Source organism: Stegostoma tigrinum, chromosome 16 (genome assembly GCF_030684315.1).
Source record: "Stegostoma tigrinum isolate sSteTig4 chromosome 16, sSteTig4.hap1, whole genome shotgun sequence".
In the NCBI taxonomy this organism is placed as follows: domain Eukaryota; kingdom Metazoa; phylum Chordata; class Chondrichthyes; order Orectolobiformes; family Stegostomatidae; genus Stegostoma; species Stegostoma tigrinum.
The window spans coordinates 11,040,958-11,062,909 of NC_081369.1; the positions used below are offsets into that span (position 1 = coordinate 11,040,958).

At 43.5% G+C, this 21,952-nt stretch overlaps 1 protein-coding gene across 5 annotated transcripts in view; it reads right to left on the reverse strand.

Moving 5' to 3' along the window:
* Nucleotides 1-35: 35 nt before the first annotated feature.
* kifc3 (kinesin family member C3) overlaps nt 36-21,952 on the reverse strand; it is a 54,617-nt gene continuing 32,700 nt past the window's right edge. For 3 of the 5 annotated variants that reach the window (XM_059651604.1, XM_059651606.1, XM_059651603.1), the window contains 14 exons: nt 19,170-19,338; nt 18,513-18,665; nt 18,065-18,195; nt 17,612-17,723; nt 17,238-17,419; nt 15,807-15,911; nt 15,035-15,165; nt 14,849-14,896; nt 11,922-12,045; nt 8,365-8,494; nt 6,908-7,137; nt 5,112-5,246; nt 3,865-3,973; nt 36-1,639 (listed from right to left, as the gene is read on the reverse strand). In XM_059651604.1, coding sequence (XP_059507587.1) covers nt 1,599-1,639; nt 3,865-3,973; nt 5,112-5,246; nt 6,908-7,137; nt 8,365-8,494; nt 11,922-12,045; nt 14,849-14,896; nt 15,035-15,165; nt 15,807-15,911; nt 17,238-17,419; nt 17,612-17,723; nt 18,065-18,195; nt 18,513-18,665; nt 19,170-19,338 — 1,800 coding nt within the window. In that variant the 3' untranslated portion in view covers nt 36-1,598. The remainder of the gene's footprint in view (nt 1,640-3,864; nt 3,974-5,111; nt 5,247-6,907; nt 7,138-8,364; nt 8,495-11,921; nt 12,046-14,848; nt 14,897-15,034; nt 15,166-15,806; nt 15,912-17,237; nt 17,420-17,611; nt 17,724-18,064; nt 18,196-18,512; nt 18,666-19,169; nt 19,339-21,952) is intronic. The other 2 variants (XM_059651605.1, XM_059651607.1) reach the window with 2 other exon arrangements.

The following is a 21,952-nucleotide window of genomic DNA, read 5'->3' on the forward strand; positions in this document are numbered from 1 at the left end:
CATCTACTTTAGAAAGCTTAGAATTATTAGCAGTATATTTTTAAAAGTTTATTTGAAACTCAAGAGCAGGCAACACATTGGATACTTTTGACATTACAGTATTGAGAATCTGATCATTGCTCAAAAGGACCAAAATGGCCCACCGAAAAATGTTAATACTAAGTTTCTGAACACTGTCACCCTGAGCGTAATGAACATTCATAAACAGACTGATTTGCCTGAGTAACACCAGTGCTGGAAGTTCTCTTTCTGGGCTTCCCTATTTCCCCAGTGTACTGGGGGAGATACCCTGCTAGTTCCCATCCAAATACTAAATATCTCATAGCAACATTAAAGACACTAAACTGTAAAACAAGACAGCGCATGCTAAGCATAACAGAAACAAGCTGCCTTAGACAGCAAAACTTTTCCATCTGGAAACTGCATGTTGGAACATCTATATACGTTAAATTTAGAAACACTCTGAACTTCAGAGACAAGTCAGTTCTCAACAGATTGACTTTGACTTTACATCAAGACAAGTACTCTTACAACAGGATCTTACACAGATTTTAAACATCCAAACAGGATGTGGTGAACAAAACCGCTTTGGCAAGAAAATAAATATCAAGTCCATTGTCCTCAGCCTGCAACACTGATTATTTCAGAAGCTTGAGGTTTAGGATCCAAAATAAGAGCATCCTTTTGTGGAATAGTAAAGCAGCTTTTGAAAACAAGTTATGGACAAAGATTCTTCAGGTTTATCAGACTTATTTATTAAATAAACTTGCTAGGGGAGAAACTGCAGATTTAAAATGAGGTGGGAATTTGTAACATTCTCCTTTGCTCTCACTCCAAAGATTTAAATTATTTTGATAATAGTAAGATTCATTTCTTACCTCAGTATTCCATCTCAACACATCACTTCAGTCCTCTTCCAAGGATGGAGACTCTAGAATTAATCTCCAGTTCCTGCCCTGACTGGTCACCCTCAACAGGTTAGTCTCAGGGTAGCAGTGAGGTTTACCTTAAACACTTGGAGGAAATAAAGGTAATTATGAACTATTTTTAGAGACACTGATGCAAACAATCTGCATCATCCTCTCCATGTGGCATTGGGATGGAGGTGGGAAGAGGAATGAAGAAAAGGCACCAATGTTTTTAAACCATGGCAAGAGTCAGTGTTAAGGGATGGCATTCCTAACAGTCTCCCCAATTTTTGTACACAATCAATGTGCTCAACACCACAGCCTAACCTTGAATTGTATACCTAACACACTGGCTAGACCCACAAATGACAGCAAACTACCAAGGTTTGCAGGACAAAGATTAATGGCAGTGAACAGATTTCATGTAAAATATAAGGACAAGGTATTTGAACTGGAACTCACTGAACACCAAACAGTTGGATATCAAATGACAGGTTTAAAAAGGTAGACAATATAAAAAAATTTATATATATATATATATATATAAAAAATAAGTAATGAACTCTGTGTCATTTTTTAAAACAGGCTGCATATATATGTACAGACATTAGCCTATAATCTGGATTGTGTTGAGGTGCTCAGCTTTGGAACAGGCCACCAGTCCTTGGCTTTCCACTACTCCAGGTGACCTCAGAGTGCAGACAGTGCAGCTGGTCGATGGTTTACTTCACCTAAACAAGAATGTATGTAGATTAGCAGAATTACATCCAATAGATTAAGGAATATCAAAACTAAGCAAAGCTTAGCAATAATGTATTAAATGTCTACTAAAACTAATAGTCAACACCCTGAACTAAGAGGTTCTATGTTGGCTTTGCACAAAAAACAAAAATACTTACCAACTTTTGAGTTCTGTTTTCCTTGTAGTGCAGATCTAAGAGACCCCAGAAAGAAATGTGTTGTCAGCATGGAGAAGTGGATTTACCAACAGAATACTGGATCTGACTTCTCTTCTGCAGGAAACTAAAGGATGGGGTGGGGGAGAATGCAATAAAAAAGGTGCTGTGCTGCACAATGAGGATCCCAACCAGGTGTAGAGGAGACATTGTTTTGAATCACCCATACTGCCCAAGAGAAGGTGTTAGTGAGCCACCTTCATGAACCACTGCAGTTCATGTGGTCTAACAGCATTGTTGGCAACAGAATTCTTAGACTTTTGGATCCAGTATCAGTGAGCCTGTGGTTGGGGGAGGCAGTGACAGTGACATATGACAGAGGTTTGCACACAGTCACTTCTTTACAATTTGTCCAGCTGCTTTCACAATTGCGAATACATTTCCCACAAGAATGGTCATCTCATGCCAAGACAGCAAGACGTGACTTGGTAGACCCTGTAGAGACATCATATCCTACCACTCATCATTGCTATAGCAGTTGTGTTGTGTGTGGATTAGGGCTGGAGGCAGTGTCCCTACCTCTGAATTTAAAGGCCCAGAGTTCAAGTCCTACCTGTTCCAGACATATATCAATAACATATCTTTAAATTAACCTGTTCAGATATCTAAAAAAGGTTTAGAGGAGTCTGTAGAAAGTCAGTTCCAGTATTCTGTGTTGGTAAATCCAGTTCTCCTTGCTGATATTTTTTCTTTTGTGGTCTCTTGGAGCTGTAATTTATTAAGAGTTGTATGTGATACATATATAGGCTGAACTAACCTCAGACTATATTTAGAAGGCATCCCAAGAAGGCACTCTCTTTGTCCACGTCTAAACAGTTTTTTTTTTAAGAATGGGAACAGAAGGAGGAAGCTCCTCCTCCTTCCACTTTCTTAGAACAATAATGGGGAAACAATAGCGAGAGAGCAAGCATGTGGAAGGACACTTCTATTTCAGAAGCATCTATTGAAGGGAAAGGAAAGAACGGACAGCATAATTAAAATAGTGTAAACCCATCTGATGGTGGAAGATGATACTTAAAAACATTTAACTCATAGGACAGAGGTTTAGCACCAAAATGCAGCTCACTCCAAGGCTGCTTTCCTCTTCGTCAAACTGATCGTGTAACATCAACTATCCAGCGTTTACACAAAGGACTCATACTTTTCCTCCAATTAGGATAACAGATCATAATCTGTTGAAGCACATGGATCTACTTCACAATGTGATCCATACCAAGGTCAAATGAGCCTCTCTTTGATAAGCAAAAAGATTAGCTTACATGATTTATTACAATGTAACCTATGAGTAGGCAATTCAGGCACTCAAGCTTGCTCTACCATTTATTACCATTGTGGCTGATCTCATTGTCACCGCAACTCTATTTTCATCAGGTTGTTCTCCATAACCTATTGCTGATTAAAAGTTTGTCCAGCTCACTCTGCATAGTAAATGGTGGGGTGGTGAATTTCCATATGGTTGGAGACACATTCATTCCAATTTTAAATAATTTCAAGGTTACTCCTTTCATTAAAAAGCTATTGCAATGTAATTCACATTCATACTTGTTAGAGAACTGAACAGATGGAGTAGACAGACTGCTGACATTACTAATTCAACTCTAGTGTAACTGTTTCTCTTGTCCCGAGGTGGGCAGTAAAGGGAAATATAAAATCCCTCTTCAAAATAGAATAAGTCAAACAATCTATTCCAATCCTACGTTTAATATTTATTGTTGCCATTTTTCCCTTGAGTGTCCGAAGACCGGGTGGGTTTCTGGGAATCTCTAACATGACTGACTCACTGTGATTATCTCAAGTGTGTGGGAGATATATTTGAGAATTAGACCAGGAGCCTGGTACTGGTTGGGTGGGAACACATCTGGTTAGCAGGATAGCACTTTTATACAGACATAACAGAGCACTGCCTCAATGTGGATTGAGGCTGATCACCATCCTATCCAACACATGTATTCCATGTTGTCTATGATAATGGTTTAAACAAGTTGCACCCATTTCCATACCTGATGCCATTAGTCGTCTTTTCCCTGTTGTGGTTTTTCCCACTATGCTCCCTCCTGAATGGCTGATATTAAGCCGTCCTTGTTGGGCAGCTGCAGACGGGGTCTCTGACTGTGATCAAAAATACACAGTCAGACTTTGAGGTATCCTATCCTCATGTGATACATACTCTCAAGGCAATCACTGGCAACGAGGATCCTGTGCTACACCAGCACACTGAGCATTACTGGCAATATGTTAGCATACTGCATGACGTGTTACTGAATATTTTGTTTGAAATGAATGGATTCAACTGATAAATGAACGGTTGCTTCCTGATCCGAACTGCTACGAAAGCTGTGTTGCAGGCATTACCTTGACCTGCCACACACACACACACACACACACACACACGTAATGGATTGTATCTTGGAAGACTAAGCAGCATGAGAAAGTAAATTTTTTTTTAAAAACTAACCATTTTTAATGAGTTGAAGTTTACCATCTCTACGAGGAGAAGATGATGTAAAAATATACGGAAAATGGTGATGGTTTGTGAGGGTGGGGGAAGGGAGAGAATGCAATAGAAACAAAATCAATTTTTTTAAAAAATCAGTGCTACAAAAGAGGAAAAAAAGAGAAAAGAATAGTTCTTCCATTTACGCCAACTTCAGATTCAGCATATCAATGCAAATCAAAAATTCTGATGGGGAATGAAATTTCACTTCAAAGACAATCAAGACTGGGTGATAAATGCTGGCCCAGCTAGTGAACCCCATGTCCCACAAACAAATAAACTATCCACTCATATTTGGTGGACTATACTTGGGAAGGATAAAGTGAGTCAGTGATGTGTATGCATTCCACAAAAATGGTGCTGGAACAACCCACTGACTGAGTTCAAGAGAAATCCAGGAATTTTAGCAGGCTTGATGCTGAAGATATCTAGCCAAAGCAGGAGGAGTGTGATCTCAGAATGATAAGCCACACAGCCAAAACAATGGGGCACAGAGGAGAAAAAAGGTGTTGATCCAAATGCAAATGTTCCGAGCAGGTGATACCTGTCCATTCTGTTTATGGAGACACAAAGCAGATATTAAGCCACCGGAATTAGTGAAAATGACAAGCTTTTCACTGGTGTCCAAGGTTGCAATAGAAGAACAGAGTCTGGAGAAGCATGGATTTAACTGTGTAGAAAGGAAGCAACAGTGTCCCAGGGTGTAAATACACCCTGTGCCCAGAGAACATTAAGTGGTGAAACGTTCATTACCTCATAGTCTTGGCGGCTGGAACAGTGCTGACTTTCAGCTCTTCGTACCATTGTCCCCAGTTCCACTGAGCGCACTCTCTGTGCAAACTTGAGCGAGCAAACAGTCTCATTGACATTTTTCTCCATCGGAGATACCTGCAGAAATCAGAAAAGGATGGGAGAAAGCTTCTTAGAATAGAAAATCCACTTAAACATTCATCAACTCCCACAGTTACCCTATTATTTCTTTCAACTCTTGGTTTTGTCGTCAAGACAGAAAATCATCTGTGCAAACTCTAATATAACTAATTTTGCACTGAGGGAATTCTCTGTTATTGGAACAGTCATGCTTTGGATGAGACATTAAACTTGTGTAGGTGCTTCAGGTAAACATTTTTAAAACCCACTACTCAAAGAATAAGAAATTCTCCTAGCTTCTTGAACATTTCTCCCTCAACCAAAACTGACATGGTGATATAAACTGGTAATTCATTTAAACGCTGATTACAATATATTGCAGTGAGCACAACAGCTGCTCAGGTACTGAAACAGTCCTTGTTCAAACATGGTAAGACCTGAACAATATCCAGGTTTGGACTGACAAGTGACCGTCATGCCACACAAGCGTAATGCAGGGACCATTTTCATGAAGAAAGAATCTAATCATCACCCCTTGAAATTCAGTAGCATTACCATCACCATATCCCCCACCACCAATAGTCTGGGATTACCATTGACCAGATACTGAACAGGACTAGCCCATATAAATACTATTTGAGAGAGCTAGGAATCCAACAGCAATGAACTCACCTCCTGACTCCATAAAACCTGTCTGCCATCTACAAAGGCACAAGTCAGGATTGGGATGGCATACTTGCCACTTGTCTGAATAAGTGCAGCCCCAATACTCAAGAAGCTTGACACCATCCATGACAAAGCAGCCCACGTAACTGGCACCACATCCAGAAACATTCGCTCCCTCCACCACTGATGCTCAGTAGCAGCTAGAAGAACAAGCAGAGCAGATACATGGAAACACCAGCACCAGAAAGTTCCCCTTCAAGCCATGCACCATCTTGACTTACTACAGTGGTTCAAGGGAGTTCACCATCACCAAAGGCAATGATGCCCACATCCCATGAGTGAACTAGAATAATTCCAACATGACACAGTAGGCGCACAACATGATCCCATGCGAGGTACCCAGAAATATTACCAGCAGTCATGATAAAGCAAGTTCTTGCTCTTTTGTCATGAAGCTATCCACCACAAGCTATAGCTGAGCTTTGAGATGCAGCAGGATACTTCTATCTGGTACTGCCTTGTTAATATGGCCTGTGGGTACCAGACTAATCAGTATCAACCGAGTGGAATATGATCATAGCCCTGTTGACATCATGTTCAGTGTTATTTAGCCTACAGCCTATTTATTATGGAATGATCCATAGCATTACACTACATCACATCAATTTTCCCCAAGGGAAGTGAGTAAAGATATAAAAACAAAAAATCCAACATTAGCCAAATTATCCAGCAACAGAACAAGGCTAGGTTTTCAACTATTGGTTTATCTTTGAGTTCAGCTTATATTCTTTCCAAGTATATCCAATGCAGACAATGACTCTCACTCTTTCAATTTACATAGCAATGCAAAGCAGCAATATCTCTCTGTGCCTACCCTGTAACCGCCCCCCCACCCCACCCTCACCATTTTCACTAGTATCTGATGCACAAGGATATATCGCCCCCGTGTTGGAACTTCAGTAAATCCATGCCTGAGAAACGCTTTGACAGAGTGAGGCAGAAAGGAATCTCACCTGGACCATCATTAGAGTTTTGCTGTCCCCACTGAGGGAGTCTTGTAGCAAGTATGTCAATTTGGAATTACGGAAAGGAATGTATGGTTGTTTGGAGCGCAGTGCACAGATAACATCACCAAGGGCCAACAAAGACTTGTTAATATTCTGGGCTTCTCTCAGCCGGGGGCCCTCTGCACCAGATTTTCCAACACGCTCGGACCCAGCCAAGTCCACCAGGTTTAATTTACCTGAAAAAAAGCAGCAAATTTAATGTGTTTTGAGACATTGAAAAAACTCAAGTCACGACACCAAATAAAAACAGGGATCAATTAGTGGCCCAGTTATCAGGAGCCAAATTCAAATGGGTCGATAAAATATTTTTATTAACAGATGCTCTTGATGTGATCTCCATTCATCCATTATTTTAAACATTTGCTCCCTCCACCACTGCTACACAGTAGCATCAGTGTACACCATACAAAAGATGTGCTGTAACAGATGCCAAGGTTCCTTCAATAGCACTTCTAAAACTTGTGGCTTCCACCACCCAGAAAAGCAAAGGTAACAGAAGCCTGCAAATGCCACCTTCCAAGCCACACACTATCCTGGCTTGGAACTACATTGCCAGTCCTTCACTGCTGCAACAAAATCCTGGAATCTGCAATAACAGGGCGAGTATCATCGAGTGCAACAGTTTAGGAAGGGAGCTCACTATCACCTCAAGGCCAATTTGGTATCCACTTCCTGCGAATGAATTAAAATGTCCTGTACAATATCATCAAGCTGCCACAGGTTTTTTTTGTTAGATTATTATAGATTTATTATTTCAAGTGATGTGCAAAAGAAGCATGTGTGAAGCGCGCAAAAACTTTGTAAAAAGCAACTAGTTAGTGTATAGAATTAATTGCCAGGGTATGTGGTTGTAGCAGGTTCAATTAAAGTATTCAAGACAGCATTAGATGACTATTTGGTTAGAAATACTGTACAAGGATAGGGGGCGACAAAGGTAGAAGATTGGCACTAGGCAATGATGCTCATTTAACCAGCCACGGTGGGCATGATGGGCTGAGTGGCCTCCTCCTGTGCCGTAACACTTCTGGTGATTAAAGCAATATGGTCCAACCAAACTACAAAGTACGGCCTTTCCATTACAGTTTGACCATTGTTAGAATTTGTGAGCAGCTCTCATTGTATTAAGTGATTATCAAATGGTAGATTAGAGAGACAGTTCTGGTTAATCCTCCTCTCTCAATTCCTCTGTTTCTAATACTGATTACTTCTTTAAAATCCAAAAGGAAAATGGCATCTGGGCAGAAATGTGAGGAATACAAGTTGGAGTTCCGACTGTTCAAGGTCACTGGATAAATACAAGCAAATTAAACAGATCAAAGTTACTAAATGTATAAAATACTTGCTCACACTAACACCAAAAATCTGAATGGGGTCATTAATTCTGTGGTATGTGCAGATCCTACCTGTTGTTCTGACCCCAGAGGTGAGGTTTATCCCAGTGACAGAAACTATAAGCAGAGCATGAGAGCGGGAGCTGCGTTCATTCACGTTTGTGAAATCTGTCGCACGATTCACACGTCCAAGTTCAAAAACCTGATAAAAACAGAATGAGACCCCTCAGTGTCCCTTTCACATAAAGGCCTAGCTTTCTCAAAGTCACCCTTCAGGAACTACTGCTTTGAGGAGGTTTGTTGTTCTATTGTCTAACTTTTTTTCTAAAAAATTCCACTTTTAATAACTAAAATCGCAATAGAATCTTCAGACACCATAATATACAACATGCCTAAAGCAAACAGACAGTTGCTCGGTGGCCTCATCACCATAGTCGAGGCTAATGCTCCAGCACAGCACCAAAACGTTGCTCTGACATGGGCACTACCTTTCAGATTATAGTTAAACCAAGGTCCTGTCTACGCTAGCAGGTTGATTTTAAAAGATTCCATGATATTATTGACTGCATACCTGCATCCTGCTCAAATGTTATGCATCTACGCACATCACCAAAACGGATTACCTAGCCATAATCTTAAAGCAAAAACTGAGGTTCCATTTCCTAAATTACAACAGTGACCATTCTTCAAAGTACTCCACTTTAGAACACGGTAATAAAATGTGAGGCTGGATGAACACAGCAGGCCAAGCAGCATCTCAGGAGCACAAAAGCTGACGTTTCGAGCCTAGACCCTTCATCAGAGAGGGGGATGGGGGGAGGGAACTGGAATAAATAGGGAGAGAGGGGGAGGCGGACCGAAGATGGAGAGTAAAGAAGATAGGTGGAGAGGGTGTAGGTGGGGAGGTAGGGAGGGGATAGGTCAGTCCAGGGAAGACGGACAGGTCAAGGAGGTGGGATGAGGTTAGTAGGTAGCTGGGGGTGCGGCTTGGGGTGGGAGGAAGGGATGGGTGAGAGGAAGAACCGGTTAGGGAGGCAGAGACAGGTTGGACTGGTTTTGGGATGCAGTGGGTGGGGGGGAAGAGCTGGGCTGGTTGTGTGGTGCAGTGGGGGGAGGGGATGAACTGGGCTGGTTTAGGGATGCAGTAGGGGAAGGGGAGATTTTGAAACTGGTGAAGTCCACATTGATACCATATGGCTGCAGGGTTCCCAGGCGGAATATGAGTTGCTGTTCCTGCAACCTTCGGGTGGCATCATTGTGGCAGTGCAGGAGGCCCATGATGGACATGTCATCAAGAGAATGGGAGGGGGAGTGGAAATGGTTTGCGACTGGGAGGTGCAGTTGTTTGTTGCGAACTGAGCGGAGGTGTTCTGCAAAGCGGTCCCCAAGCCTCCGCTTGGTTTCCCCAATGTAGAGGTAGCCGCACCGGGTACAGTGGATGCAGTATACCACATTGGCAGATGTGCAGGTGAACCTCTGCTTAATGTGGAATGTCATCTTGGGGCCTGGGATGGGGGTGAGGGAGGAGGTGTGGGGACAAGTGTAGCATTTCCTGCGGTTGCAGGGGAAGGTGCCGGGTGTGGTGGGGTTGGAGGGCAGTGTGGAGCGAACAAGGGAGTCACGGAGAGAGTGGTCTCTCCGCAAAGCAGACAGGGGAGGGGATGGAAAAATGTCTTGGGTGGTGGGGTCGGATTGTAAATGGCGGAAGTGTCGGAGGATAATGCGTTGTATCCGGAGGTTGGTAGGGTGGTGTGTGAGAACGAGGGGGATCCTCTTGGGGCGGTTGTGGCGGGGGCGGGGTGTGAGGGATGTGTCGCGGGAAATGCGGGAGACGCGGTCAAGGGCGTTCTCAATCACCGTGGGGGGAAAGTTGCGGTCCTTAAAGAACTTGGACATCTGGGATGTGCGGGAGTGGAATGTCTTATCGTGGGAGCAGATGCGGCTGAGGCGGAGGAATTGGGAATAGGGGATGGAATTTTTGCAGGAGGGTGGGTGGGAGGAGGTGTATTCTAGGTAGCTGTGGGAGTCGGTGGGAGTCTCCTCCCACCCACCCTCCTGCAAAAATTCCATCCCCTATTCCCAATTCCTCCGCCTCAGCCGCATCTGCTCCCACGATAAGACATTCCACTCCCGCACATCCCAGATGTCCAAGTTCTTTAAGGACCGCAACTTTCCCCCCACGGTGATTGAGAACGCCCTTGACCGCGTCTCCCGCATTTCCCGCGACACATCCCTCACACCCCGCCCCCGCCACAACCGCCCCAAGAGGATCCCCCTCGTTCTCACACACCACCCTACCAACCTCCGGATACAACGCATTATCCTCCGACACTTCCGCCATTTACAATCCGACCCCACCACCCAAGACATTTTTCCATCCCCTCCCCTGTCTGCTTTGCGGAGAGACCACTCTCTCCGTGACTCCCTTGTTCGCTCCACACTGCCCTCCAACCCCACCACACCCGGCACCTTCCCCTGCAACCGCAGGAAATGCTACACTTGTCCCCACACCTCCTCCCTCACCCCCATCCCAGGCCCCAAGATGACATTCCACATTAAGCAGAGGTTCACCTGCACATCTGCCAATGTGGTATACTGCATCCACTGTACCCGGTGCGGCTACCTCTACATTGGGGAAACCAAGCGGAGGCTTGGGGACCGCTTTGCAGAACACCTCCGCTCAGTTCGCAACAAACAACTGCACCTCCCAGTCGCAAACCATTTCCACTCCCCCTCCCATTCTCTTGATGACATGTCCATCATGGGCCTCCTGCACTGCCACAATGATGCCACCCGAAGGTTGCAGGAACAGCAACTCATATTCCGCCTGGGAACCCTGCAGCCATATGGTATCAATGTGGACTTCACCAGTTTCAAAATCTCCCCTTCCCCTACTGCATCCCTAAACCAGCCCAGTTCATCCCCTCCCCCCACTGCACCACACAACCAGCCCAGCTCTTCCCCCCCACCCACTGCATCCCAAAACCAGTCCAACCTGTCTCTGCCTCCCTAACCGGTTCTTCCTCTCACCCATCCCTTCCTCCCACCCCAAGCCGCACCCCCAGCTACCTACTAACCTCATCCCACCTCCTTGACCTGTCCGTCTTCCCTGGACTGACCTATCCCCTCCCTACCTCCCCACCTACACCCTCTCCACCTATCTTCTTTACTCTCCATCTTCGGTCCGCCTCCCCCTCTCTCCCTATTTATTCCAGTTCCCTCCCCCCATCCCCCTCTCTGATGAAGGGTCTAGGCCCGAAACGTCAGCTTTTGTGCTCCTGAGATGCTGCTGGGCCTGCTGTGTTCATCCAGCCTCACACTTTATTATCTTGGAATTCTCCAGCATCTGCAGTTCCCATTATCTCTGATACCACTTTAGAACACGCCGAGTTTGTGAAAGAATCAAACTTTGTTTTCTTTCAGAACCTCACACAAAATGTTTTCTTCTGGGGAAACTGTGCTGGTTCCCCAGAAATCAGAAAGATCAACATTCCTGTGCAACATTTAAGTACACAATCCAGATTAAGGTAACACTAGATTGAGATAAATGCCCAAGTTATTTTGCTGCAAATCTATTCAGTCCCGCTTCCCAAACTAGAACAGCTCATTTGAGGGTGGGGGTACCTCACCTTATTGATGTCATCCACACTCTGTACCCTGATCTGAATCAGGCCTGGGACATAGAGCTGGCCACTGCCATCAGGGCTGAGCTTTATCTCCAACTTTTCACTGGGGTCCTTGGCCAACAGGTTCCTGCAAAGAAAGCAACAAGTTGGATCTTGTGGCCTCGACAACAGATCTAGCATCAGGGTCTGTCGAATTGCCTCAGCACCAGACGTACGACCACAAGAAGGGGCAGACAACATCAAAAGCCACAGAGCAGCAGCAAACACCAGACAGCAGGGAGACTGTGGGTGCAGCAGTTACGTGGAATTCTGAATGCAGAAAAGTGGAAATTTATAATTGAATTCAAAAGATTATTGTTTGAAATAATCTAAGTGTGCACTTAGAAATAAAAAGATATGGTGTAGAAGGGGCTGTTTCATGGAGAAGTTTAAAAAATCAGAAGTAATAGGTGCATAAATAAGCCATTGGGATCATCATGCCAACTGTTATCAGTCAATAAGATTGAAACTATTCTGACTGTGGTGTTAACTCCACTCCAGCAATCCTTAATGACAACATTACATGGGGTTGTTCACCTTCTGCCTCAGTGGTAACACATTCCAAATCAGTCTTTATTAGGTTACAACTGCGGGGGTTTGATCTCAGCTCAGAAGGTTCACCAAGCTGATTCCTGCTATGAAGGGGTTGTCTTGTAAGAAAAGATTGAGCAGATTAGCATTCTGTTACAATCCATTAATTATATCGCCCAATTGCCTTGACAAATCAAAAATCTGTCTAACTCAGCCTTGAATATGTCCAATAATCCTGTTTCTACTACCTTCTGTGGAAGGGAATTCCAAAGACCAAGGACTCCTTTCAAGAGCAGATTTCTTGCTATTCAAATGGAGATCCTGGACTTTTAAACCATTTCCACCAGATCTAGATTACCCTTCAGGAGGGAGCATCCTCTCAAAAGCTTACATATTTCAGTAAGATCTTCATGAAGTATACCTCCAATCTGGTCAACCTTTCTTCATAGGGCAATCTCCTCATTACAGGGTCAGCCTGGTGAACCTTCTGAATCATTAGATCACATCCCTGCAGTCATAACCTAAAGACTCTGATTTAAAATGTGTTAGGCAGGAGGTCAACAGCCCCATGTAAAGAGCAGTTTATCATCAGGTAGCCAATGGACTCGGTTCAGCTCAGGAATCCATAAAAGTTACGAAGTCGAGAAGATGTCATCACTAAGTTTTCAGAAGGTGGGCACACTGCTCAGGAATCAAATTTTGTCCTGGTTACATTTTGAAAGGAATCCATCAAAATGTTCATTTCTTTTCAAAAAAGCTCCACTCCTTTGTCAAAAAATTCAACTGCAATTTTTGTTCATAAGAAAACCAAACCTACATTTCTACAAATAAAGCGTGAAAAATATAAATTCCTTCAAATTACTGAATAAAATCAATTCTGAAGAAGTTGCTTTGGTGATTCGAATTCATTCGAAGGGTGAACAAACAATGAACTATTTGACTGTTATCACCACATCTGTGATCATACGGACTATCAGGAAACTACTTTCCGCATTGTAACATGCAGAAAGCATTTGATGAGATAATGTAGAGTGAGTTTTACTCCGCATCCAACCTACATGGCTCTGATTCTCTTTGTGATGGAGCAGTAATTTTGACGGCTCCCAATCACCACTTTCAAAAATTCTTTTGTCTTGAAAATTCACAAAGTAGTTGACCACATCTCCACTGATACTGAGCTGAATGACCATCCAGCCAGGTCAGTATCGAAATAGATTGCAGTACTGGGGGTAACAGTTGGTTATGAAATGAAAAAGTATCTGCAAACAAGCAACGCAGTTACAGAAGCAGCAAGGGATTGACAATAACCCATCCATTTTAGTCCCACGATTAGCCCACACAAGCCTTGGAATGATCCACTCCCATTTTGAACACCTTCAGATATCCATGGCAAAAAGAAATGCTGAAATTTGAAAATCAAGTTTAACGCAGCCACAGGAGAGGATGCAGGTTGAAGAGAGAATAGCATTTTCGGAAACCTTTCATCTTTCAGCTGGACCTAGTTGAACAAAAATAGCGAAAGCGTTGCAGCAGTTCCAAGGATAATGAAACTGTTCAGATTGGGATTCTCCCAAATCAGTGAAAAGGGGAACACCATTCAGTAATGGGATGAAACCACAGACCAGGAAAGGTGCCATCAGGTTTGGGGTGTGCTTTCTGCACTGACAGCTGAGCTCAATAGGAGAACTATACAGTTTGCTTGAGTTTATCTGAGGCTTGGTAGAAGGGAAGCCAGGATCCCTGCTCCTTACAGATATCCACTGATCTTTATGGGAAAAGAGATATCTGCAAACACAGCACCAGACTTTTCAATATTAGTTAGTTGTTGAGAGACATTCACTAAGGACCCCGCATGGAGAAGATCGCCAATTGTCTGTGGAGAGAAGAGGAGGAAGAAGAGTCTCTTCAGGGTCGTTAAAAGGGCTCAGTTGATGCTAATCCTGTTGTGGTTCCCAAAAAACACCCTGTCAGTAATGTTAAGCATTTATCCCTCATTTTGTGGGGTCTTGGACCTCACTCAAGCTGTAACATGATCTACACGTTGCACTTTCCAATCATCTGGTAGCGGAGGTATTCTAACAGTGAACCATCAAGGGATTCCATGTCCCAAGGTTCCAATCACTATGGCTGCAGGTACAGACAACTGAGCCAAATATTGAAGGAACAAGCTGGGGGCAAGGTCTACTTTTAAGAATAGCAAGGATCAGACAGAGAATGCAGCTGTACAATTTGTAAAGTTTGAATTAATACAGATCCAGAGACTTTCTTTATATTAAGGAACAGTCAGCTCTACAGCCATGCTAAAGCAGTCTACCAACCACCACCCATGCACCTCCCACCAGAGTGCAAGTATTAGTAACCTCATAGTTAGATCCTCAATCTTCTGGGGGTCAGACCCCAGCAGGTCTCTATAAAAAGAGAAAATACTACTATTAGCAGAAACATCCACAGATTATCCCTACACGTTAATGTGCGAACACATGGTTAGCAGTTTTCCAGGGTAGTGGCCAAAACGACCACCAATAAAGGCATAAAATTGCACGTACCTAAGTGTTTCATTGTAGATCTCAGCCATGCTGACAGTAATAGTCAGATCCCAATCTGCCGACCTCTCTGCAACTTCACCAAACAAGAGCCTCAGAGCCCGCTGGTTAATTCCAGGGTCTTCAGGAGAACCCTAGTGAAATTAAAGCTCATCAATGTTTAACACCTTTGCAAACTCTGCCAGAAAAAAAAAACAGCTTTTTATGCCCCATAGATTGAGTGGAATTTACCGCAAAAAACAAAACAACAGAAAAGGGAAGGTGCAGAAACAAAGAAAGGCCACAATCAAACGCTAACCCACATTTTCTATAATAACTTTCACTCATGAAAGATGGACATCATTAACCCAGACAACACCAGACATACTGCAAAGGCTGCTGTCCAGTACTTGGTTTATTTTGATGCTCCTTTAGTGCAAGAGCCCGGACACCTTTTAAAAAGGACGCTTAGCTAAAAATCGCAGAATTCTGCCAAAGTGTAACCCAGACTATTAGCAAGTTCTGACAAATTTTAGTTGCTTGATGGATCATAGGAGGAGATAAAAGTTACAGCTGGTAAAATGAAGCCACATGATATTCTGATCTTTCGCATTCACATCAGCTACTGTAGCACTGCAGATTTGCGAAAGGATGTGAATTGGATTAATAATGCCATTTGATACATAAACTCACAAACTGCTTTCCCCGCAAAATATCTGTAACAGTCAAATTTGTTTACTCCATTAATGGTTCATCACTTCAAAAATAAGACACAAGACAGCATTAAAAGGCCTACCTCCATGGTGTATGTCTTGCCAGAACCAGTTTGCCCATATGCAAATATACAGACATTGTACCCATCAATGCAAGATGTTATGAGGGCCTGGACCTCCTGGAATACCTGAGGGTTAAAAGTAAAAAGATAAAGGAACATTTGGAATTTTGACAGTGGCTTCAAATTTTGACAAAACACTGGTGGTCTGGACCTTAACAGTGCAGGGCAGGTCAGTCAGTCTGTTTTTCCCATTTCCTGGCTTGAGACACTCGAACCTACATTTAGAAGAATCTCAGTCAGCTTGGGCAAGTTGGATATTAACTCACAAAAGACCCAGGATGAAACAGAACGGTGCACAATGGTAGGAAGGTCTAGACAAATTTGATCAGAAGTGAATGAACTCAAAGGCAAAGAAACAATAGATCCATGAACATGAAACCCATCCAGATCACTGAGCAAGAGTCTGAGCACTATTGGGAATAGGTTAGATCTTTGACTGGCGCAGGCAGGTTTACTTTAGTCAACATACCCCGCCCTGTGCCGCGCCGCACCGTGCGCGCGCGCACACACGCACACTTCTAATGAAATGTACAAAATTATGTCCGTGTACAGATTTGCATTTACACAGCCTCTCACTACTGTCAGGAATATTTAAAAGGCTTAGCTGTCCATGAATTATTTTAAAATGTGAAAACTGTTGAGAGAGCATATTGGGTTGTTATCTTGCACACAGAAGAATTATAGTTGATGCTACCCAAAGGGATTGAATGCAATTCTATTATTAAAATTGCAGAGTTTAGATTGAACACAAGATTTTAAAAAAAACACAACAATTAAATCAAAAAGTTAGATACCAAATACTTGAGAAACTTGAACTAATTCCTCACAGAGCTGACAGGAAACATAATGGAAACAATGTCAGTCAAAATATCGCTATACATGCCCCAGTTGTCAGGAAATAGACAGAGGGAGATAAGTTCCTACTAGATGGGGATTATAGCTGAAATTCCGATCCACCGGCTACTGTCTCAAAACAAGGGTTTACCCGTTTGAGAGCATGATCCAGGGAAATTTTCTATCAGAGGATCAGGAGAGTGGAATGTGAAGTAACCAGATCATTGAATAGCAAAGCAAGTTCAAGCAGCCTTCTCCTGCTCCATACTCATCACCTTAGGTATTAATGTGTTGAGGTATTCTTCACATTTATTCAGCAGTAAACCCAAAAATATTGATAAAAAATTACTGCACTAGTGCATAACTCCATTGTTGTATTATTTGACTATATAAGTAGAAGGCCAACTTAATGGTCCTTGGCATTTTTTTTCCCCTTTCACACTGCAATTCCGAAGAACAGGGCTCGAATTTTCTAAACCACTTGCATCTTAACAGCTTTGCACAAGGCCCCAGCAACTAACTGGATCACAGAGCAGCCCTTATGCTTCAATTACTTACCTCTGACTGCAATGCACGTGGTTGGAAAACCTTGTCCAACTCAAACATGGTGGTTTTGCCACGGTGTGACACATACAGAACTCCATCGTCATCATTGTCGAAGGAAATAATATTTCTCGTGTCAAGCCCTGTGCCATCCTCCGGAGTTATCGGCCGAACTCTGCACAATACACGGATATTCCCTAAAGAAACAGCAGAGAAGAGGCAAATACATGGAATAAGGCTGTAAAAGTAGCGAAGTCAGCTCTTAAAGATCATGTCTCTTCTCTACAGCAAGAACGATAGTCATTCCCTTGTTACCTACTGGTGTCCCTCAGTTCCAGCGGATCTACTGAACAACGGTGTCTCTCCAAGTGCATCAAGGACAAACTCACCTCGTAGTCGCACCAGTTCATTGTGGCACTTCTTCCGCAGCTGCATCTCTCGTTTATACTTGCGCAGCAGATCCTGATTTGTTTTCTGCGCTTCCTCCACTGCCTGGTAAATCTGGAAAAATAAAGCAAACCTTGCCCTCACCTAGCACCATTCATAAACTCAGGATACTCCAAAGAAATTTTCAGCCAAACTACTTTTGATAAGTAGTCACTGTTGTAAAAGTTTTAAAAAAAAAATTGGCAGCCCATCGGTACACAGAAGTAGATTAACGTGCACTCCAATAGAAGTATGGCTGATCCACTAAAACATTACCACTGCAACAGGCAGAATGCAAACATGGTCTGTCCTCACATCATGCTCAGGTATGACCCTGATCACAATGCTGACATCAGTTTTACTGAGACTCCCCAGTCCACTCACTCTACTTCTATGGCAAAGCAATTTGATCTCACCTCCCTCTTTGTCTGGTTGACTGCATCCTGCAGCAGACAAGGAAAATCACGGACATGATTTTTCAAGCAGTTGTAATCACTGGTTAATGTCTTTAGGGCTGGCTGGATAGACAGAAGGTTCATTCGAACACCTGTAGGGAAGCATCAAAAGTTCAACACAGTGGCAAACTCTTCAGCACTGAAAGACATTAGGCTGAGCTCACAACGAGCCCTCACGCTCTACCCTCCTGATGTGCTCCCATTCTAATCTGTTCCTGCTCACATAAACACAAGTTCCATCCAGTTTATTCAAGTCCTTCAAGAGGCTCCCACCGAATGCAAACAGCCTCGAATGGGCTAATACATGTCACACTGATTACTACTGCCTTCACCCCCCACCCCCAACAGAAACCATTAAATACCTATTCTTCGTAGGAACGCTATACATTGCCTCTTCTGCATCACCTACCATTCAGGTTCTCATGTACAGTCTTCATTTCAGACCGGGCTTGCAGGAAGACCTCTTCAATGGCCTGGTTCTTCTCATCCTCCATTGCCTGAAATGTCTCAAGCATTTCACCACGTGTCCGCTCAAGTTCTGCTTCGTACATCATGATCTGAGGTTCAGAAATGTCACTGTCAGGTTTAAAACTTCCTATGCAATGTAATATAGCACATAAGAGGCATCAAACTAACAAATTCCAAATGATAATGGGAACTGCAGATGCTGGAGAATCCAAGATAATAAAATGTGAGGCTGGATGAACACAGCAGGCCCAGCAGCACCTCAGGAGCACAAAAGCTGACGTTTCGGGCCTAGACCCTTCATCAGAGAGGATGGGTCTAGGGTCTAGGCCCGAAACGTCAGCTTTTGTGCTCCTGAGATGCTGCTGGGCCTGCTGTGTTCATCCAGCCTCACATTTTATTAAACAAATTCCAAGTTAGCATACTGAATACTATTGACCCTACTGGAGAGATTAATGAGGTAACAGCATAACTTTGCATGTTAACGACTAAAGTTCAAGATTAGCCACATGGAGTGCTGGAACCAACTAGATGTAACCGGTCACGAAAGCTTCATGAACGTTATTGGAAGAGAAGAGATTATGCTTTTGACTTGCCTGAGCTTGCAGTTGGGCTGATGTTCGCCAAGAGTCCTGAAGCTGCTGTTCCTGTTCAGCCAGCAGGCGCCTCTGGATAGCTATTTGTTCCTGAAGGTATTGGTTCCTGGCGTGAGCTTCTTCTAAATCCTGCTTTGTCCTGGATGACTCCACTTCCACCTTTTTCGTAATGTACTATTCAAAGATAAAGTTCATTACATATGTTCACCAAGTGCAGAATCATGTCAAAGCACTTGTATCGTGGATAGCAAGAAGCTTCCCCCCCGCCCCCCCCAACCGAGTGGGGGACTCAATTACTAGGGGTCATGAGTTCAAAGTGAGAGGAGGAAAGTTTAAGGGAGATATGCGTGGAAAGTTCTTTACGCAGAGGGTGGTGGGTGCCTGGAACGCGTTGTCAGCGGAGGTGGTAGATGCAGACCACGTTAGCGTCTTTTAAGATATATTTGGACAGGTACATGGATAGGCAGGGAGCAAATGGACACAGACTGTTAGAAAATAGATGACAGGTTAGACAGAGGTTCTTGATCGGCGCAGGCTTGGAGGGCCGAAGGGCCTGTTCCTGTGCTGTAGGTTTCTTTGTATCACCCCATCCCGACAAAGGGGGCAGAACAGTTCAAACTCCAAAAGGGTGGAGAACGTTCAGCTGCAAACAGATCTTACATGCTACTGAAATTGTGAAAGGCCTAAAACCCACACAAAAGCCTCTTGATCAACAGTATGAGAATGGAAGGATTAATGGGAGGGGCTGAAGTAGAGGAAAATGACAAAAGGTATTTTCAGCTGGAAACACTTAACTTATGTCTCTAGTTAACCACCATAAACTGCAGGTTAGAGTTTGGCACAATTACACTGATCTCATTAGCATTTAGCAACAAGAGGTTGTCTCAACCCAGTGATGTCTCAAAACAGAAAAACTTGAATTGATGGGAGCATGGTGGAGGAGTTGGACGCACAAGAATTACAATGGGTTGAAAAATGCCTCCAGGAGCAACAACAATTAAAAGAAAAGTGAACGAACAAACATCCCATAGCCATAGGGGTCTGTGGTGAGTTAAGGCATTGAGAAAGTCAGACACCTCCCAAAAGTCAAGTCTAGACAAAGTCAGGTCATTACTCAATGCCTCCTTCCATTTCTATTTTATTGAAAAGCCTTTTGATAAAGTTCATTATCTATTGAGACTTGCTCAAAATCACATGAAGGCAAAAAAAAAGGAGGAGACCTCTGTGTGCAGATGGGTGCTGGAAATCTCAGGGCAATGGAGATCATGGAGGCAGTTAGATATGGTTTAGTCGTAGAACTCTATACTGGTTTAGGTGGTGTGGGAGCTCAAGTCCAATTCCAGAGATTTGAACCAATAATCCAGGGTGACACTAAGTGCAATGCTCAGGGAGATGACAGATTAAAATAGAAGACCTGCATGTTAACACTGGGTGGCATTTTACAGAAAAACACTAGTTTTCCCTGGCATCCTATACAGTAATTTACCCCTTTACAAACATTATGAAATCAAACAATCTGGCCATTAAATGATGTCAGCTTGCCAAAGTTTACAGACTGAAAACTGGCAGCTTCATTTCTCCTTATATTAGTGACCGCTCTTCACTAAAATAGAATAAAATGCTATGAAAGCGCTTCAGGGCAACCTTAAATTGCAAGAAGTCTTGCACAAATGGAATTTCTTTCTGAAGTGATCTCTCCTTATAAACCAGGAGGAAGAGACTCCCTTTCAAAACCACAATGCCTGACCAATTAAAAGTCTTTGTTGTGCGATGAAGTTTTCAATGTTATCTAAATAGTGCCTGTAAACCAAAGCTCCCACTTTGCCAAGAACCAAATAATTTGTTGGGAGTTCAGGCCCTTGAATGAGCTTATGGCAATGGATATTTACATGCCATGCTTGCACCCACACTCAGTACTCTAGCTCTCATTCTTTCCTCATAACCCAGCTGGAGGCAAATTAGGGTAAGTGGGGCTGCTCAGTTACTGCACTCTTCAGTTATCAGCACTGCCTGTATTTCAGCCTCCTATCCTCAGGCAGAGAGAAACACTTGGGGAAGTGACGGCCCAGTGGTATTATCACCAGAGATTCAGGTAGGGTTCTGGGACCCAGGTTCAAATCCTGCCCTGGCAGATGGTGGAATGTGAATTTAATTAAAATCTGGATTTAATAATGACCATGAATCCATTGGCAATTGTCAGTGGTGAGCCCTCTGATTCACTAACATCTTTTAGGGAAAGAAACTGCTATCCTTATCTGGTCAAACCTACATGTGTCTCTCGATCCACAGAAACGTGGTTCACTCTTAACTACCATCTGAACAATTAGGAATGGGCAATAAATGCAAGCATTGCTCTCGTCGGTGAATCAATAAAACTTTTCCTAACCCACATTAACAATGCATTCATGGGTCCAGTCTGCACACTGGTCTAGTCATTGTGGCTGCTGCTGTGGGCTGCGTGACGAGGGCAGCACCTTGAGCTGTGGTGTCAACAAGTTGAGAAAGTGTGAAAGAAAGAGAACCAAGTCTGAAGCCAATCAGAACCCATTGGAGGTAGAGATTGAAAGACAGGAAAGCATGCACCCAGAAGGGAAACACTACCAGACTCTCAATCCTCTCTTAGCCTTCCTCCTGCCCCGACAACCCCCATCTTCATCAACCTTGCCGCTCCCTACCACACCCAACCCCTCTTTCTCCCCCCCCCACTACCTGTTACACTAAAGGAGTAGAGGAGGAAAACTGAGGTGGGGGGGGGGGGGGGGGGGAAGAGAGAGAGGGGAAGTGTAAC